Raw genomic sequence first — 18196 nt, 5'->3', positions numbered from 1 at the left:
AGCAGGGTAAAGTTAGCTGGATATTTTCAGCTGGAGACTTACCTGGTTGAGTCCTGCTGAACATCCCAGTTAACTTTTCTCTTCCCATGATGCTCAATATTGACCTCTAGAGTGTGCATATCCCCATACCTTGGGGCACAGCATTGGGATCACCTGTGCTTCTCCAAGTATCGGGGTACATTTTGATGCTCAGTGGCTTACTGAAAATTGGTCCCATATGTTAGTTGTAGTGTTAGTAAGCCTGTTGTTAAGCTGAAGCATTTAAAGAAAGTTGTAAAATCTAGCATGTATCTGTCATAACCAAGGGTGCTATTTGGGATATTTTTGTGGCAATTCTGAAAAGGTTTACCGTATTTTTCGCTCCATAAGACGCACTTTTTTCCCCCCAAAAGTGGGGGGAAAATGTCTGTGCGTCTTATGGAGCAAATATTAAAAAACAAAAACAAAAAAAAAATTAACTACAACTCCTTACCCTCCTGACTCCCCCAAGACTTGCCAAAAGTCCCTGGTGGTCCAGCGGGGGTCCGGGAGCGATCTCCTGCACTCGGGCCGACGGCTGCAAGTATTCAAAATGGTGCCGATAGCCGTTGCACTTACTATGTCACAGGGGCTACTGGTGCCATTGGTCGGCCCCTGTCACATGGTAGGAGCAATGAAAACATTTTATGCCCTCCCTTAATTTGCTCCATAAGACGCAGATGCCCGGGAACAGAGTCGGTTAAGCACACCTTTTTTTTTTTTTTTTTTTAAATTTTCCCGCTCTGAATCCTAGGTGCGTGTTATGGAGCAAAAAATACAGTAATTTGATAGTATAGCATCCCATTCACTTTAGTAGCAATTACATCCAAAGTCAAGTCTCAGCCAGGACATGAGCAGCAGTATGGCTCAGATTCATCCAGTCACGATAATTCATTTTCCACCATTTCTAGTATAAATTTTAGAGCAGTCTGTTTAACTTCTGGACATCAGTACTACAGAATTCCCATCCAACAATGTCTAGGGCAAGAGAATCAAGCATACTCATAAATAGCCAGAGTTAGAGCTGAGTCATCCAGGGTCATTGCTTGAAACTCACTGCTTGTGTGGAGAGCATTTCATTAATGCTGTGATCGTACTGTTCAGCTAGGATGGCCAGTTTGCGGGTCTGCTCTTCCTTCAGCCGTTTTAGGACCGCTTTGTGCTCACTCTTCTGAGTAGTCTCCAACAGGTGATTTCTCAGTGCCTTGTACTGTCGGGTCTGGATCTTACATGTGTCCTGGAACTGCTTCTTTATCTGTAACTCTTTGGACTGCAGGGAAAAAGCAAAGAAAGCAGGTTTTACAGCTGAAATATTGTTTTACTGAACTTTTTGCCATCATGAAACTGAGAGACCTGACCACTGCCTCCTACAGTAAGGGGTCCCTAGATCTGGATGCACTCTCTCTTATAACAGTCACAAAGCTAAAATGTTATATCTACTCAAATAAAGAAAGGAGAAAACAGAGTTGCTTACCTGTAACAGCAAGATATCAGTCTTCACACTTGAGTGACATCGTTGGATGGAGCCTGGCATGGAAATTTGATTTCAGAGTTTCTAGAAATTTTGAGCATGCCCTACTGGGCATATACCACATTCTATACTGCCACACGTCCATGCAGGGATCCCTTCACTCTCTAATTTAGCTTAAACTTGGAGAAACCAACACAAAGGGTACTAACATCGTGCGTCCTCAGAGAACACCTGTTACAGGTGAGCAACTCTCCTTTATCAGAGGACAAGTAGGATTCAGTCCTCAAACATGAGGAATTGCTAGCTACAGACTGCCCAGAATGAAAAAGGGAAAAAACCCAAAATAGTGGCAATAGACAAAAAATTGTTTTTGGTGGCAACAAGTTATTTTTGTGTTTTCTGTCTTTTTATTTTTTTGTAGGGGCAGGCTGGAACCAAAACAACAGACCTTTGGGAAAATGGGTTGTACATCTCAAAGAACTCCTCAGGACAGAATGGCCAAACCTGTCACATTGTGAGCCCCTGTCCAAGCAATTGTACATTGTGAATGCTATTATTTATTTATTTATTTATTTATTTATTTACTTACTTACTTAATTAATCACAGTATTTTACAAAAGTAAATCAAGGCAATATGTGGTTAGAACTCCATATTGCAGTCCTATATATCTTCTCCATAGAGGTTGATCTTAGATGAGCTACTTATATCATCAACACTGTGAACCTTGGTATGGCCCATCAGATTCAGGCTGCATGGGCATAACAAAGGAAATGCAATCTGCCAGTCAATTTGATAGAGTGCATTTAGCAACAGAAATTCCACGTTTGCTGATATCAAACAAAAAGCTGGATAGATTTTCTAAGGGTTTCAGTCCACTCCAAACATAATATTAAGGCGGGCTTAATATTTCTTACAGTCCAAACTACGTAGCGCTTGTTCACCTATGAGTATATGTGCCCTGGAAAGAATGCTGGAAGGATGATTTATTATTTAAAGTGGAAGTCTGACACTACCTTAGACAGGAACTTAGGATGCATGTGCAGAACCATCTTATTATGAAAAAGCTTGGTATAAGATGGATAAGTAACTAGAGCTCACCAATTCTGTGGGCTGAAGTGACCAACATAAATAATATGACCTAGGTCAGGTACTTCAGCTCACAAGAGTCTATGGGCTCAAAGGGAGCTTTCATCAGCTGAGCCAATGCCACAATGAGGTCCCATGACAAATGAAGTAGACTCTGCAAGAATCGAACAACCAAAGGCTGTAAAGAGATGAGTCTACTTTCTATATGATGACAGTAAGTGCCAATTCCACTAAGGTGAGCCCTAACTAGTTGGTTTTAAGAACTGACTCTGAAAGATATATAAGGTAATCAAGCAGTTTTTGTACTGAAAAAGAGTAAGGATCCAAGGCCTTTCCTTCAACCAAAAGACAAACCTTGACCCATATGACATCTTGTGAAGTCCTTCCTGGAAGCCAGAACAAGAGCCACATCCTCAGAAATGTACCCTTTCAATATCCAGGCTGTGAAGGCTAGGAAGCAGACATTGGGATGGGATAACAGCCCCCAATCTTACTTGATAAGTGCTGAGAAATTCCTCAGCCTGACTGGATTCCCAATGGACATCTCCTACAGGAGTGGAAACCAAATCTCTCCCAGTCAAAAGAAGCTACAAGAATCACAGTATCATGGTCTTCAGAGTTTCAACAAAGTCTTTATGAAAAGAGGAATTGGAGGATAAGTATGCAGTAGACTCTGGGCAAAGGCATCCGAGGCTAGTTTGCTTTTTGTTCCTTTTCTGCAGCAGAAGAGTGGGATCTTTCTGTTTAGAGAGGGCACTAAAAGATCTATCACAGATGTGCCCTACTTGCAGGATATCTGGTTTGCTACCTCCCTGTCTATGATCCATTCGTGAAATTCAGGATCTATCATGAAATTCTCCTTGCCAGCAAGGTATGTGGCTCTGAGGACCATTCCCTGAGAAATGACCCAATTCCACATTTGGATAGTCTTCTGACACAGGAGGCATGATCCCATTCCTCTCTGCTTGTTGAAGTAGAACACTGCCACTTGATTGTCTATCTGGTCAAGGATAATTTTGCTGGCCAATTGATCTCTGAAAGCCTTCACAGTGTACTGAACTGCCCTTCACTCTAAGAAGTTTATTTGATGAAGCTTTTCTGAGCCAACCAAAGGCTGTAGGTGCACAGCCCCTCTACATGAGCTATCTATCCCAGATACGACAATTTGAACTGGAGTAATTCTGATGGTATACCCCTTGCTAGATTGCAATGGATCAGCCACTAGGACAGGGAGTACTTCAGAGGCTGGGTGATTTGGATGCTGTCCTGAAGATCTTGAATGTCCTGATCCTACTGTAATCTAAGGGTCTATTGGGCTCTTCTCATGTGAAGAGGTGCTAAGAGAGTAACATGGATTGTTGATGCCATGAGGCCCAACATCCTCAACATGCTGATGCTGATACCTACTGACTTGTTCTTACCCTCCCCACTGTTGATCTCAATGTGATAATTCTCTTCTAAACAATGAAGGCCTGAGTCTTATTTAGCAGTGCTCCTATAAATTCCAAATTATATTATGAGCTCAAGTGTGATTTGGGATAGTTGATGAAGATCCCTAGTAACTCCAACACCTGGATAGTTCTGCTTATTATGTGGCACCATCTTGACACATGCTTTTGACCAGCCAATCATCCAGCTGCCACTTTGTGACAACATGTCGTGCTGACATGAGGCCGAAGGGTAGTATGTAATATTGGAGATGATACAAAGCTGAGATATTTTCAGTGATCTGGAAATATCACTGGATCCAATACTATCCTCTCCTTTATTTCTCTTCTCCCAGTTCCATCCTCCTTGTTATTTGTAACTGCCTTCTTCTACACCACCAAGTTACTTTGTTATTTATTATTTATTGTGCACCCCTGTTTAAATGTAAACCAGCATGATGTGATTGTATCATGAATGCCGGTATATAAAAATCTTAAATAAATAAATAAATAAATAAATATCTCTATGTGAGTGTAAGCATCCTTTAGATCTAGATAGCATAGCCAGTTCCATTTTTTGAGAAAGGGAATCAAGGTGCCCAGTGAAACCCCTTGAACTTTTCTCTTTTTGGGAACTTATTCAATGCCCTTAGGTCTAAGATGGGATGGAATCCCTCCTCCCTCCCCGTTTCTTTGGGATCAGGAAATACTTGGAATAAAATCCCCATCCTCTTTCCCCTGGTGAAATGGGCTTGACTGCATTGGCTTCTAAGAGGGAGGACAGCTCCATTTGTAGTAGTTCCTGATTCTGAGATGTTGACCAAGCAGATTTTAGTGGGGATTTGGAGAGATGTCCAATAAATGCAGGCTGTACCCTTTTCATATTATGCTGAAGACCCAAATGTACAGAGTTATTCTAGGCCAACCATTTACATAAATCCTTAGTCTGTCTCTGACAGGAAGGTCCTCTAGCATGGGTGAGCACAAGGATCCTTTACATAAGAACATAAGAAGTTGCCATACTGGGTCAGACTGAGGGTCCATCAAATCCAACATTCTGTTTCCAACAGTGGTCATTCCAGGTTACAAGTACCTGACAAGTACCCAAACATTAAACAGATCCCATGCCACTAAAGCCAGTAATAAGCAGTGGCTATTACCTAAGTCAACTTGATTAATAGCAGTTTATGAAATTCTCCTCCAAGAATTTATCCAAACCTTTTTTTAAACCCAGTTACACTAACTGCCTTAACCAAATCTTCTGGCAATGAATTCCAGAGCTGAATTTGGCACTGAGTGTGAAAAAAATTGGTTTGTTTTAAATGTTTTCTTACTAACTTCATTGAGTGTGCCCTAGTCATTTACGTAAATCTCTTTTGTTGATAGTACCAAGGGGTCAGTGGAAAATATCTCCTTGGATGATGAGTGCCTCTGCGGCACTCCACTTGGGTACCACTTAGCTGAGGAGGGCAGGTCTGGAGTGGCACTGGAGACGCTCTGAAGTGCCACACAGTAATCTTTAACCTAAGCCAATGCTTCCTGACCTCATCTCCAAAGATATTCTCTCCACTGCAAGACACATTAACGAGTCTTTATATAAGAACATAAGAACCACCATACTAGGTCAGACCAAGGTCAAGCAGTAGCCAATCCAGGTCACAAATACCTGGCAGGATACAAAATAGAAGACAGATTCCATAGTAACATAGTAAGTGATGGCAGAAAAAGACCCAAGTGGTCCACCCAGTCTGCCCAGCAAGCTGTTTAGGGAAGTAACTGCCACTCTGTGCAGATTGCCCCTTTACTTCATTTCCAACCTTTAGCCATTAGGGATCCTCTGTTTATTCCATGCCCTTTTGAATTCTAGTACTGTTCTTCTCTTTATATCTCTTCCAGGATGACATTCCATGTATCCACCACCCTTTCTGTGAAGAAATATTTCCTGATGTTGTTCCTGAGTCTACCCCCTTGGTGCTTGGTTTTTATTCTTATTTTGTATATAATTTTATTATGTTTTTCGTGTTTTTTATATGTGACTTACAGTTAATGACTATTGTATTTTATAGTTTTGCTTGTGTTTTATTTGGCATTAATTGTACATCACTGATTTTCTTGAAGAAAGGTGATTAAGAAAAATTAACAAACTAAACTTAATTGCATGTTGATTGAAAACAATTTGTTTCTAGTTTTGAATGTGCTTCTTAGTAACTTTACAAAGTATCACTTAGTCTTTTTATTTTTTGAAAAATTAAACCAATTTTCCCTTACCCATTCCACTCCACTCATGATTTTATAGCCCTTATATCATATCTCCTGTCAGCTATCGCTTCTCCAAGGTGAAAAGTCCTAACCTCTTTAGCCTCTCCTCTTAGAGGACCTGTTCCATTCCCTTTACCATTTTGGTGGACCTTTCTTTTTCTGGTCCCACTACATCTCATTTTTGAGATGTGACAACCAGAAATGCACACAGTACTCTAGATGCGGTCACACCATGGAGCAATACAGGGGTAATATGACATTCTTCATTTTATTCTCCGTTCCTTTCCTAATAATTTCTAACATACTGTTTGCTTTTTTGACCACCATGGCACACTAAGTTGAGTATGTCAACGTAATGTCCACTATGATGTCAAGATCCCTTTCCAAATATGGACTCTATTATAACTACAGTTTGGATTATTTTTCCCTATATGCATCACTTTGCATTTGTCCACATTAAGTTTCATCTGTCATTTGGATATCTGGTCTCTTAATAACCTGGTTGAAGGTCTGAGACTTTCAGCCACATGCCAATACCCACTGCAAAGACTCCTGATGCTGTCTTGAAAACATCAAATTGGAGTATGTATTTCTCACATTCTATGCCCTTGTCCACCAGCGTTTCAAGGCCATTATGCTGCTTTTGCGAAAGCTGCTCTGCCATATCTTTCATGCTCTTCAGAATTTGCCAAATATACTGGTTCATGAAGAGCTGATAGGAAGCTGGGCTGTCACTGAACAAAGCTCCTTGAAAACCTTCCTTTCAAGTGAATCCAGAGTACAAGAATCCTTCCCCAGGGCACCGAGGAATGGGTTCTAGACTGCTTGACTTTCTTGTGAGTGGATTCAAATACCACTGACTAGTGGGCAGCTGCACCTTCTGAAATCCTGGAGTCTTCTAGACACGATATATCACTTCTGCCTTGTTGCTCAGTGGAACTACAGATAAGGGGCTCTCCCACATCCTCATCTGACGTATCTCATGGATGGGGACTGCCATGATATCTTTAAGAGGCTCCACAGACTGGAGAATGTCCAGCATCTGGGCATCACAGAGGACAATATACTGAAATCACTGGCTCAGTGTGCTGCAGCGGTCAAAAAAGCAAATAGGAATTATTAGGAAAGGAAAGGTGAATAAAGCAGAGTTGCATACCTGTAACAGGTTTTCTCCAAGGACAGCAGGATGATAGTCCTCACACATGGGTGACATCATCAGATGGAGTCCAGCATGGAAAACTTGTCAAAAGTTTCTAGAAACTTTGACTGGCACACTGGCATGCCCAGCATGCTGCTAACCTCGTGTCCACACAGGGTCCCTCTTCAGTCTTATAGCATAGAGTTCATGAAAAAAAACCCCAAAGAAACCAAGAGAAAAACCAACTGTGTGGGGTGGTGGGTGGGTTTCGTGAGGACTAACATCCTCTTGAAGAACACCTGTTACAGGTAAGCATCTCTGCTCTCTCCAAGGACAAGCAGGATGGTAGTCCTCACTCATGGGTGATTAAGTAGCTTCAGGCCACTCCCATCGTGTGCAGCAGACAACAGGTGCCAACATGCACAACAACTAGTGCTGCAGCAAACAGAGAAGCAGGCCTACACCCAAGTACAGGGACCACTGAGAGAGAGTTGGGTTTTCAGGACTGGAAGAGATTACAGAGGACGGATTGTCTGAAATGACTGTCCTGCTGGCCATCCTTGTTAAGGCAATAATGGGAGGCGAATATGTGGAGGGAACTCCAGGTCGCCGCTCTGCAAATCTCATGAATGGGAACTGCATGCAAGCGAGCCACCGAGACAATCATGGCCTGTACGGAGTGAGCCTTGATGTGACCATCAAGCTGTAAGCCCACCTGTGCGAGCAGAAGCCAATACAGTCCACCAGCCAATGGGATAAAGTCTTCTTAGAGACAACGACCCCTAATCTGTTTTTGTCAAAGGAAACAAAAATTTGAGTGGAGAGGCAGTGAGGCGCCGTCCGTTCCAAGTAAAAGGCCAGCACTCTCTTGCAATCTAGTGTATGTAGAGCTCGTTCACCTAGCAGGGGCCTAGGGAAAAAAGAAGGCAATACAATGGACTGGTTGAGATGGAACTCTGAAACCACCTTGGGAAGGAACTTCGGATGTGTCCGCAGGACCACCTTGTAGTGACAAAACTTTGTATAAGGTGGATATGACACCAGAGCTTGCAGTTCACCAACCCTGCGGGCTGATGTAACAGCGACCAAGAAGATAACCTTCCAGAAAAGGTACTTCAGGTCACAAGATCGCAACGGTTCAAATAGAGATTTCATGAGTTGCAACAGGACAACGTTGAGATCCCAGGAAATCGCCAAAGGGCGAGTGGGAGGTTTTAGTTGTAATAAGCCTATCATAAATCACCCACGAATGGATGAGACGAGATCGCGGTACCATGCATACTTTGATGGTATGCCCCAATGGCACTCAGGTGAACCTTCACCAATGTGGTTTGCAGGCCAGATTCGGAGAGTAACAGATACCCTAAGAGTGCTGGAGGGGAGCAAGAGAAGGGATCCAGACCGTGTTCCTCACACCAAGTTGAAAACCTTTTCCACTTCAGATTGTAAGATTTCCTGGGGGAGGGTTTTTGGGACTCCAGAATAACATGCGATACCCCTTCCAAAAAGCCAAAGGCCTGCACAGACACCCGGTCAATATCTAAGCCGTGAAAGCCAGGGCTTGTAGGTTAGGGTGATGGAGCCTGCCCCCGTCCTGGGTGATTAGGTCCGGAGCCGTCCCCAATCGGATCGGGGGGGGGGGGGGGGGGGTGCGAGGCCAGGACTTGTAGAGGTCTGATGGTGACAAAAGGGGGCGATCAGGATCATGGAGCCCTGATCCTGCTGCAGCTTCTCAAGCATTTTCGAGATGAGAGGAAGAGGGTAAGCGTACAGCAGCCCGATGCCCCAGCGAATCGAAAAAGCATCTGCCATCGATCCACTGCTCCTCCGGCCTAGGGAGCAGAAGCGATCCACCTTCCTGTTTTCCAAGGAAGTGAAGAGGTCTATGTCCGGGGTCCTCCAGGAGCGAAAGATCCAGTTCGCTACCTCTTGACTGAGGGACCACTCATGAGGTCGGAATGCATGGCTCAAGGAGTCTGCTAGGGCAGGGGTCGGGAACCAATGGCTTGCGAGCCAGATGTGGCTCTTTTGATGGCTGCATCTGGCTCGCAGACAAATCTTTAATAAAAAAGTAAAAATCTAACAAAACCCCCAACCCTCCTGACGCCCCCCAAGACCTCCAAAATTAATTTACTACAACCCCCCACCCACCTGACCCCCCCCAAGACCTGCCAAAAGTCCCTGGTGGTCCAGCGGGGGTCCAGGAGCGGTCCGGGAGCGATTTCCTGGACTTGGGCTGTTGGCTGCCAGTAGTCAAAATGGCGCCGACGGCCCTTTGCCCTCACTATGTCACTGGGGTCGACCAATGGCGGCGGTAGCCCCTGTGACATAGTAAGGGCAAAGGGCCGTCGGCTGCCAGTAATCAACATGGCGTTGACAGCCTAAGTCCAGGAGATCGCTCCCGGACCGCTCCTGGACCCCCGCTGGACCACCAGGGACTTTTGGCAGGTCTTGGGGGGGTCAGGAGGGTGGGGGGTTGTAGTAAATTAATTTGGCAGGTCTTGGGGGCGTCAGGAGAGTAGGGGGTTATAGTAAATTAATTTGGTAGGTCTTGTATGGCTCTCAGGGAATTACATTTTAAAATATTTATTTTATTTATTTTTATTTATTTAGCGTTTTTTATATACCGAGGTATAGCAGAGTTGCCTTCACTCCGGTTTACATTATAACAAACCAGTTACATTTAAATTTGACAGATTACATTAATCAGACTGAGAAACAGACATAAAAATTAGTCTAACAAACAGCAGGATATATTACAAGTAAGGTATACTGAAAAAACAGGGTTCATAGATAATAGGATATATCTGTAGTTAGAGGGCGGGATAAATTGTCCTATCGGTAGACTGATAGTTATGAGATCAAAAGTCCGAGCTGTCAGTAAGAGATTGGCTTAGTAGCCAAGATTTTAGTTCTTTTTTAAAAGATTTAGGGTTTTCTTGACCAGCGAGGTACTGAGGGAGTGAGTTCCATAATTTTGGGCCGATGATGGAAATGGCTCTATTTCTGGTGGAAGAGAGTTTGGCGAGAGGGAGAGATGGAATCACAAGTTGTATTTTACTAGTTGTTCTTGTAGTACGTAGGGATTGGTAGATATGCATGACGTCAACAAGAGCAGAGTAATCTGCTTTGTAAATTGCTTTCTGCAGTATTGAGAGGACTTTGAATTCGATTCTTTTCTCAATTGTGAGCCATTGTAGTTGGTTGAGAACGGGAGTGATGTGTTCAGATTTTCTTTTCCCCGTTAAGATTCTGGCAGCGGTATTCTGAAGCAGCTGTAGTGGTCTTAGGGATGACTTGGGTAGTCCAATTAGAAGAGAATTGCAGTAGTCCAAACAGGAGAATATTAGGGCTTGAAGGACTGTTTTGAAGTCATGGGGATGAAGCAGTGGTTTTAGGTGTTTGATTACCTGTAGTTTGTGGAATCCTCCTTTTGTTCTAGTAGAGATGTGTTTTTTAAAATTTAGATCATTGTCCACCCAGAAGCCTAAATCTTTAACATTGTAACATTGTAACATTTAACATTTAACATTGTAACATTTAAAATATGTGGCGTTCATGGCTCTCTCAGCCAAAAAGGTTCCCGACCCCTGTGCTAGGGTGTTGTCCACATCTGGGAGGTACACTGCCCTGAGGGTGATGCCATTGTCGATGGCCCATAACCAAATGTGGACCGCCTCCTGACAGAGAGTAAAGGACCCAGTTCCCCCCCGTTTGTTCAGATACCACATAGCTACCTGATTGTCAGTCTGAACAATAACCAGCTTGTTCAGGAGCTGCTCTCGAAACACCTGTAGGGTGTACCAAATTGCTCGCAGCTCCAAGAGGTTGATCTGGGATTGCGATTCCTGCTCGGACCAAAGCCCTGGGTGTGGAGTCCCGCAACACGTATTCTCCACCCCGTCTGAGATGCATCGGTGGTGAGGGTGGCCTGGGGTTGTGGGCTCCAAAAGGGAGGTCCCTGCTCCAGATTTGAGGGGGGGGGGGGGGTCGCCCACCACTGGAAAGATTGTTCTAACAGTGTGGTGATCAAGATATGAGCACGCAGGTCTTGGGTAGCCTGACACCATTGAGAACGCAACGTCCATTGTGCACTGCGCATGTGCAGTTGAGCAAAGGGGAGTGGCCCATCAAGCAGAGAAACTGGTGTGCTGAGATATGGGAGCAATCGGAGACCACTTGAGTGAGAGTCGCGAGGGTCTCTACCTTATACTGAGGCAGAAAAGCCTTCGCCTGGACAGTGTCCAGTCAAGCCCCAATGAAATCCATTTGCAAGGATGGTTGGAGGTGGTATTTTGGATAGTTGATCAGAAATTCTAGAGTTTCCAAAATTTGGATTGTGATGCGCATGGTACTCTGTGCTCCTTGTCTGGAGTTGCTCTTGATAAGCCAATCATCGAGGTACGGGAAAATATGAATCCCTCATTTCTGAAGATAGGCTCCGACAACCGCCAGATATTTGGTAAAGGCACGAGGCATGGACACCAGGCCAAAGGGCAGAACGCAATACTGATAGTGATTCCCGTTGACAAGGAATCACAGGTACTGGCGATCCACCTGAAAGATGGGGATATGGGCATATGCGTCTTTTAGATCGAGGGAGCAGAGCCAGTCTCCCGCTTTGAGAAGGGGAATCAGGGCGTCCAGTGAGACCATTTTGAACTTTTCCTTCACTAAAAAATGGTTTAAGGCCCTGAGGTCCAGAATGTGCCAGAGGCCGCCTGTTTTCTTGGGGATTAGAACCCCTCGCCCTGCTGACTGGGCGAAACGGGTTTGACTGCTTCAACCAGTATGAGGGTGGAGAGTTCTACCTAAAGTATCTGTAAATTCCCTGTCGCTCTCCACCATGGACACGGAGGCGAGCGGGGTGGAATTCACTGGAAATGCAACTTGTAACCCTGATGAACAATGGACAGGACCCAAAGGTCCGATGTGATCGAGGTCCATCGATCTGTGAACAGCTGGAGCCGATCCCCGACTGAGGGATCGGTGTCCTGCCAAGAGGGATGGCTCATGCTCCCTGGCCACCAATCAAACCCTGTGGTGGGGTTCTACAGTGGAACTGTGGTTGTCTGGGGCATCTGAGGTTGTCTTCGTCTTGCTCTGGGAGGAGGCCATTGAGGCCTGAACCTCGGTACTGGTGGGTAGTATTTTTGTGGCCGGTAAAAGTGCCTCTTCGTGTATTGCTGAGGGGGCTTCTTGGGAGGCTGGGTGTCAGAGGTACTGGCTGACGATTGCTGAAGGGTCTCCTGATAGTCTTTCAGTTGTGCCACCACCTCCTTGATTTTGTCTCCTAACAGATTTTCCCCCATACATGGCAAATCAGCCATGCAGTCCTGGACTTCAAGGCGTAGATCTGAGGCACATAGCCAGGCCGTCCACCGAGCCCCGATGCCCACCGCAGCGGTTCTCATAGCTGTCTCAAAGATGTCATAAGCAGAGCAGACTTCATGCTTGTTGCAGCAAGGCCCTGCTGTACAGTCTTTTGGAAATCCTCCTGAAATTGCTGTGGCAGGTGTTCACTGAACTCCAGGGCCTGTTTTCAAAGGTTCTGGGAGTACTGATCCATATATAACTGGTAGCAAGCAATTTGGGCAGTTAACATTGCACCCTGAAAAACATAGTGGCCCAGGGCAACAAGGGCTCTATGCTCCTGCCCCTGGGGGGGGAGGGGGGCTGAGGCATAGGTGCAGATCCTCTTTGCCTTCTTCAGGGCTGATTTTACCACCTTCAATTGGTGGGGGAGCTGTCGGGCTCAAAACCGGTGGTAGGCTGGACTAAGTAAGTTCACCCGAGATGGAGTGCTCCCAAAGGTGGGCCACCAGCTCCTTGAAGATGTCGTAGACTGGCACTGCCATTACCTCCTTTGGGGCATCTATGAATTGCAGAATCTCAAGCATCCTGTGCCTAGTGTCTGGCTTTTACGAACCCTGTGAAGGAGAGATCCTCTAGGGGAGATTTCTGCCATTCCTCTGGTGGAGATGGTTCAGAAGTTAGATCCTTCAATTCCTCAGTGGAGGACATGGACGCCTCCCCTTCCCCAGGGGTCATAAGGGGCCTTTCCTTCACTGTGTCCCTCAAATAGCGCCTGAAGCACAGGCCTCGAAGGCACCGAGGGAGGAACCGAGGGCATTGGTGTGCCTAGAGGCCATAAAAGCGCCGATGGATCCAACGGTGTTAGGTGGGAGCAGGGGAACCGAAGGCACCGATGGCCCTGGGGGAGCTGGGAAGATGGCAAAGCGCCTTGTATCCCCGAGACACCACTGAACCAAATGGCCTTTCTTCCTCTGAGATGGGGCCCGGTGATGGTGGCAGCGATGCTTCCTTCAGTCGCGAAGGGGCTTGGGGCAACTGTGCCGGCTGCATCGGTAGAACACTGTGCAGCATACCGAGCTGTTCCAATAATGGCGCAAGCACCAGTGGAGTTGGCTCCTGTGGTGGTGGCGGTCCTGGTGGAACTGGAGGCTCGAAGCCCTGCAGGGCCCAGCAGACCGCTAATCGCATGTGCTTCTTTAACTTCTCCTCAAAGGCAGCAGAGGATAAAATGGCTGAGGAGGAGAAGGCAGAATCGGGACGTCCCCCAGAGCACTGGGGGGCATTGAGCCCTCCACCAGTGTCGGTGGAGGCCGTCTGGAGGCATCAGAGGGGTTGGAGGGAATTTCTTCTGCCGCTTGAGAATGCTTCGTGGGAGGAACCAATGCTGATGCCTGTCCATGGTCTGGCTTAGAAGATGATGACCGATGTCTATGTTTCTTCAATCTCTCTCGAAGGTCACCACGGTCTTTGCCTAGAACCTATGGTGACAGCGAGGAACATGACTGGGAACGGGAAGACAAAGACCATGGCCGGTCCCCGGCTTCTTACTTGGGGCTGGGGGGGTGACCCCAATGGGGTCGAGACTGGGACCTCCCTTCCCGAGCGGGGTGGAGGTCCCCAAGGCCGAAGACGGTTACGATCTTTTTGAACCCAAATAATTTTTCCATCTTATCAAGATGTGCCCGACGACCCTTAGGGGTCATCTAGGCACAAAGGTCACAACCACGGACATCATGGGACACCCCCAGGCAGAGGACGCAGAGCTCCAGAGGGTCTGATGGACATAGTCTGGGGGCACCGGCAAAAGCAGGTCGATGCCATTGGAAAAAGTACGCAGCGCACGGTCGATGGTCAGCAGATTTCAGGTGAGGAGGTCATCGGCGATCAGCCGTGAATGTACGAAGGACTTTACCAGATCACAGAAGAGGACCCGAAGAAAAAATTGCGAGGGACCCTACGCGGCGCATGGAAGGGAAAAAAACTCTCAAAATTGCAAAAACTGCCAAAAAGAAGCACGAGCTCCGCGACTGCAAGGCAACAGCTTCGTGGAAAGGAAGAGACTGAAGAGGAACCCCACGTGGATGCGTGGTTAATGGAATGCTCAGTGTGCCAGTCAAAAGTTTTCCGTGCCGGGCTCCATCGAATGAAGACGCCCATGTGTGAGGACTACCATCTTGCTTGTCCTTGGAGAAAACTGAGAATGTCATAGTACCTCTGCATTGTTCCATAACAAGGCCGTATCTTGAATACCATGTGCAATTCAAAAAAGATAGCAAATGTTGCTTACCTGATGTAACAGGTGTTCTCACAGGACAGCAGGATGTTAGTCCTCACAAATGGGTGACATCGAGGATGGAGCCCACCACGGAAAACTTCTGTCAAAGTTTAAACAGAACTTTGACTGGCCCCTACTGGGCATGCCCAGCAAGGCACTGACCCTGCAGCCAGCAGGGGTCTCCCTTCAGTCTGATTTTCAAAGCTACAGGCAGTGCCTAGAAAGTAAGAATAAAACGAACCCAACACCGCGGGGAGGCGGGCGGGTTTCGTGAGGACTAACATCCTGCTGTCCTGTGAGAACACCTGTTACATCAGGTAAGCAACATTTGCTTTCTCACAGGACAAGCAGGATGGTTGTCCTCACAAATGGGTGAGTACCGAGCTGAGGATGTCCCGACTTGCACCAAATGTACCCAACGGTGTGCAGCAGGCACAATAAGTGAGGAGAAATTTGGGAAAGGGCATCCGCACCCAACCGGGTAGGTGGAAGGGTGTTGGTACATCAGGTTGGAAAAAGGTTACGCAAGACAGACTGGCCGAAGATGGAGTCCTGTCTTCCAGCCTTGTCCAAACAATAATGGGCTGCAAAGGTATGGAGAGAACTCCAGGTTGCAGCTTTGCAGATGTCAGGAAGCGGCACCGATCGAAGGTGTGCCACTGACGTCGCCATGGCCCTTACAGAGTGTGCTTTAACACGGTCTTGAAAAGGAATGCCAGCTTGCTCATAGCAAAAAGAAATGCAGTCCGCCAACCAGGAAGAAAGAGCCTGCTTAGCCACAGGTTGTCCCAACTTATTAGGATGGAAAGAGACGAATAATTGAGTGCTCTTCCTATGGGAAACTGTACGGTCTAGGTAAAAAGCTAGAGCTCGTTTAGTCTAGGGTATGCAGGGTCTGCTCTCCAGAGTTGGAGTGGGGCCTGGGAAAAAAGATAGGTAGTATGATGGATTGATTGATATGAAACTCAGAAACTACCTTAGGTAAAAATTTAGGGTGAGTGCGGAGTACCGCCCGGTCCTGCAGGAGCTTAGTGTAAGGCGGATAGGTAACTAGGGCCTGTAATTCACTAACCCTGCGAGCTGAAGTAATAGCCAAAAGGAATAACACTTTCCAAGTGAGATATTTAAAGTCACAGGAGTGCAGAGGTTCGAAAGGAGGTTTCATAAGACGACCAAGAACCAGGTTAAGGTCCCAGGATGGGGCCGGAGGACGCAAGGGCGGCTTTAGATGGAGTAAGCCCTTAAGAAAGCGTGTTACTAGGGGTTGTACTGAAATAGGATTACCCCCAATACCCTTATGGAAGGCGGCTACCGCACTGACATGCATTCTGATAGAAGAGGTTTTAAGACCTGATTCAGAGAGATGCCATAAATAGTCCAAAAATTTGGGGATTGGACAGGAAAGGGGATCAAGGGACTGAGAAGTGCACCATGATGTGTACCTTTTCCATTTGTATGAGTAAGACTTTCTTGTGGAAGGCTTTCGTGAAGCTATCAGGACCCGAGAAACGGAATCTGAAAGGTTGAAAGGCTGAAGGACTAACCTTTCAACATCCATGCCGTCAGGGACAAGACTTGGAGGTTGGGATGGAGGAGGCATCCGTCGTTTTGAGTGAACAGATGCGGGTCCTTTCCCAGAGGAATGTGCCTGCGGATGGAGAGATCCTGGAGTATTGGAAACCATACTTGGCGTGGCCAGTAAGGTGCTATCAGGATCATGGTTCCTCCGTCCTGGCGTAGCTTCACGAGAGTCTTTGACACAAGAGGGAGTGGAGGGAATGCATAGAGCAGACCGGTTGTCCACTTGAGGGAGAATGCATCCCTCGGCCGAGAGTGCTGGCTCCGAATGAGAGAGCAGTAATCGTCCACTTTGTGGTTCTGAGGGGACGCAAAGAGGTCTATGCGGGGAGAACCCCACTTGTGAAACAGAGAGGTCGCTACCAGAGGATCGAGTGACCACTCGTGTGGGTGGAAGACACGGCTCAGCTGGTCTGCCAATACATTGTCTACTCCCGGCAGGTAAGTGGCCCTGAGGTACATGGAGTGGGAGAGGGCTTCCGCCCAGATCTGCGCAGCTTCCAGACACAGAAGGAAGGAGCCTGTGCCTCCCTGCTTGTTTATGTACCACATGGCCACTTGGTTGTCCGTCTGGATTAAGATTATCTGATGAAAGAGATGATCTTTGAAAGTGCGGAGCGCATAGCGGATTGCTCGAAGTTCCAGGAAATTGATCTGGTGTTCGGCTTCCTCTTTGGACCATAACCCTTGGGTTTGAAAGTCGTCCACATGGGCTCCCCAACCGATGTGAGAAGCGTCGGTGGTTAGGATTACTTGCGGATCCGGTGGAAGAAAGGGTAAGCCCTGAAGGAGGTTGACCTGAGTCGTCCACCAGGTTAAGGATAGGCGCAGCGCTTGTGTGACTGTGACTATGGAGGATAGAGGCTGAAAAGCTTGAATCCATTGGTGTCGTAGAGTCCATTGTGTTACTCTCATGGCTAGTCGGGTCATGGGAGTGACTTGAACCGAGGATGCCATGTGCCCTAGGAGAATGAGGAACTGGCGAGCCGTGGCAGTGTTCTGAGACTGGAGCTGGCGAGCCAGGGACATTAGGGTGTGGATCCTCTGAAGAGGAAGGTAAGCCTTTGCCTGTAAGGTGTCCAAGTCTGCCCCAATGAAGGATAAGGTTTGAGACGGGACTAAGCAAGATTTCTCGTAATTGACGAGAAACCCTAAGGAAAGGAGTGTTTGAATTGTCAATTTTAGGGAGGATTGAGCTATCTGTTGGGTGGAGGCCCTGATTAGCCAATCGTCCAGGTATGGGTAGACGTGGACACCTTCCTTCCTTAGGAATGCTGCTACCACTACGAGACATTTGGTAAAGACTCGTGGGGCAGAAGCTAGACCGAAAGGGAGGACACGGTATTGATAATGGTCGTGGCCTACTAGAAACCGCAGATATTTGCGATGGGATTGTGTGATCGCAATGTGGGTATAAGCGTCCTTGAGGTCGAGAGAGCAAAGCCAATCCCCTCTTTGTAGCAGAGGGAGCAGCGCGCCTAGGGTTACCATTTTGAACTTCTCTTTTTGAAGGTATTTGTTGAGGGCTCGAAGGTCCAAAATGGGACGTAGTCCCCCTGATTTCTTTGGTATTAGGAAGTATCTGGAATAGAATCCCTTGCCTCGTTGAGAGGGAGGAACGGGTTCT

General features: G+C 46.8%; 1 protein-coding gene across 1 annotated transcript in view; it reads right to left on the bottom strand.

Annotated features, from left to right (window-relative positions):
• The window catches only part of TAOK1 (TAO kinase 1), a 422716-nt gene that overhangs the window by 31984 nt on the left and 372536 nt on the right, over positions 1 to 18196 (bottom strand). Inside the window, exon 18 of the mRNA XM_029611182.1 lies at positions 1076 to 1288. Coding sequence (XP_029467042.1) covers positions 1076 to 1288 — 213 coding nt within the window. The remainder of the gene's footprint in view (positions 1 to 1075; positions 1289 to 18196) is intronic.

This window comes from Rhinatrema bivittatum, chromosome 8, assembly GCF_901001135.1.
Source record: "Rhinatrema bivittatum chromosome 8, aRhiBiv1.1, whole genome shotgun sequence".
NCBI lineage: Eukaryota > Metazoa > Chordata > Amphibia > Gymnophiona > Rhinatrematidae > Rhinatrema > Rhinatrema bivittatum.
The sequence above is the reverse complement of the archived record's forward strand: the minus strand, read 5'-3'. Positions and strand labels throughout refer to the sequence as shown.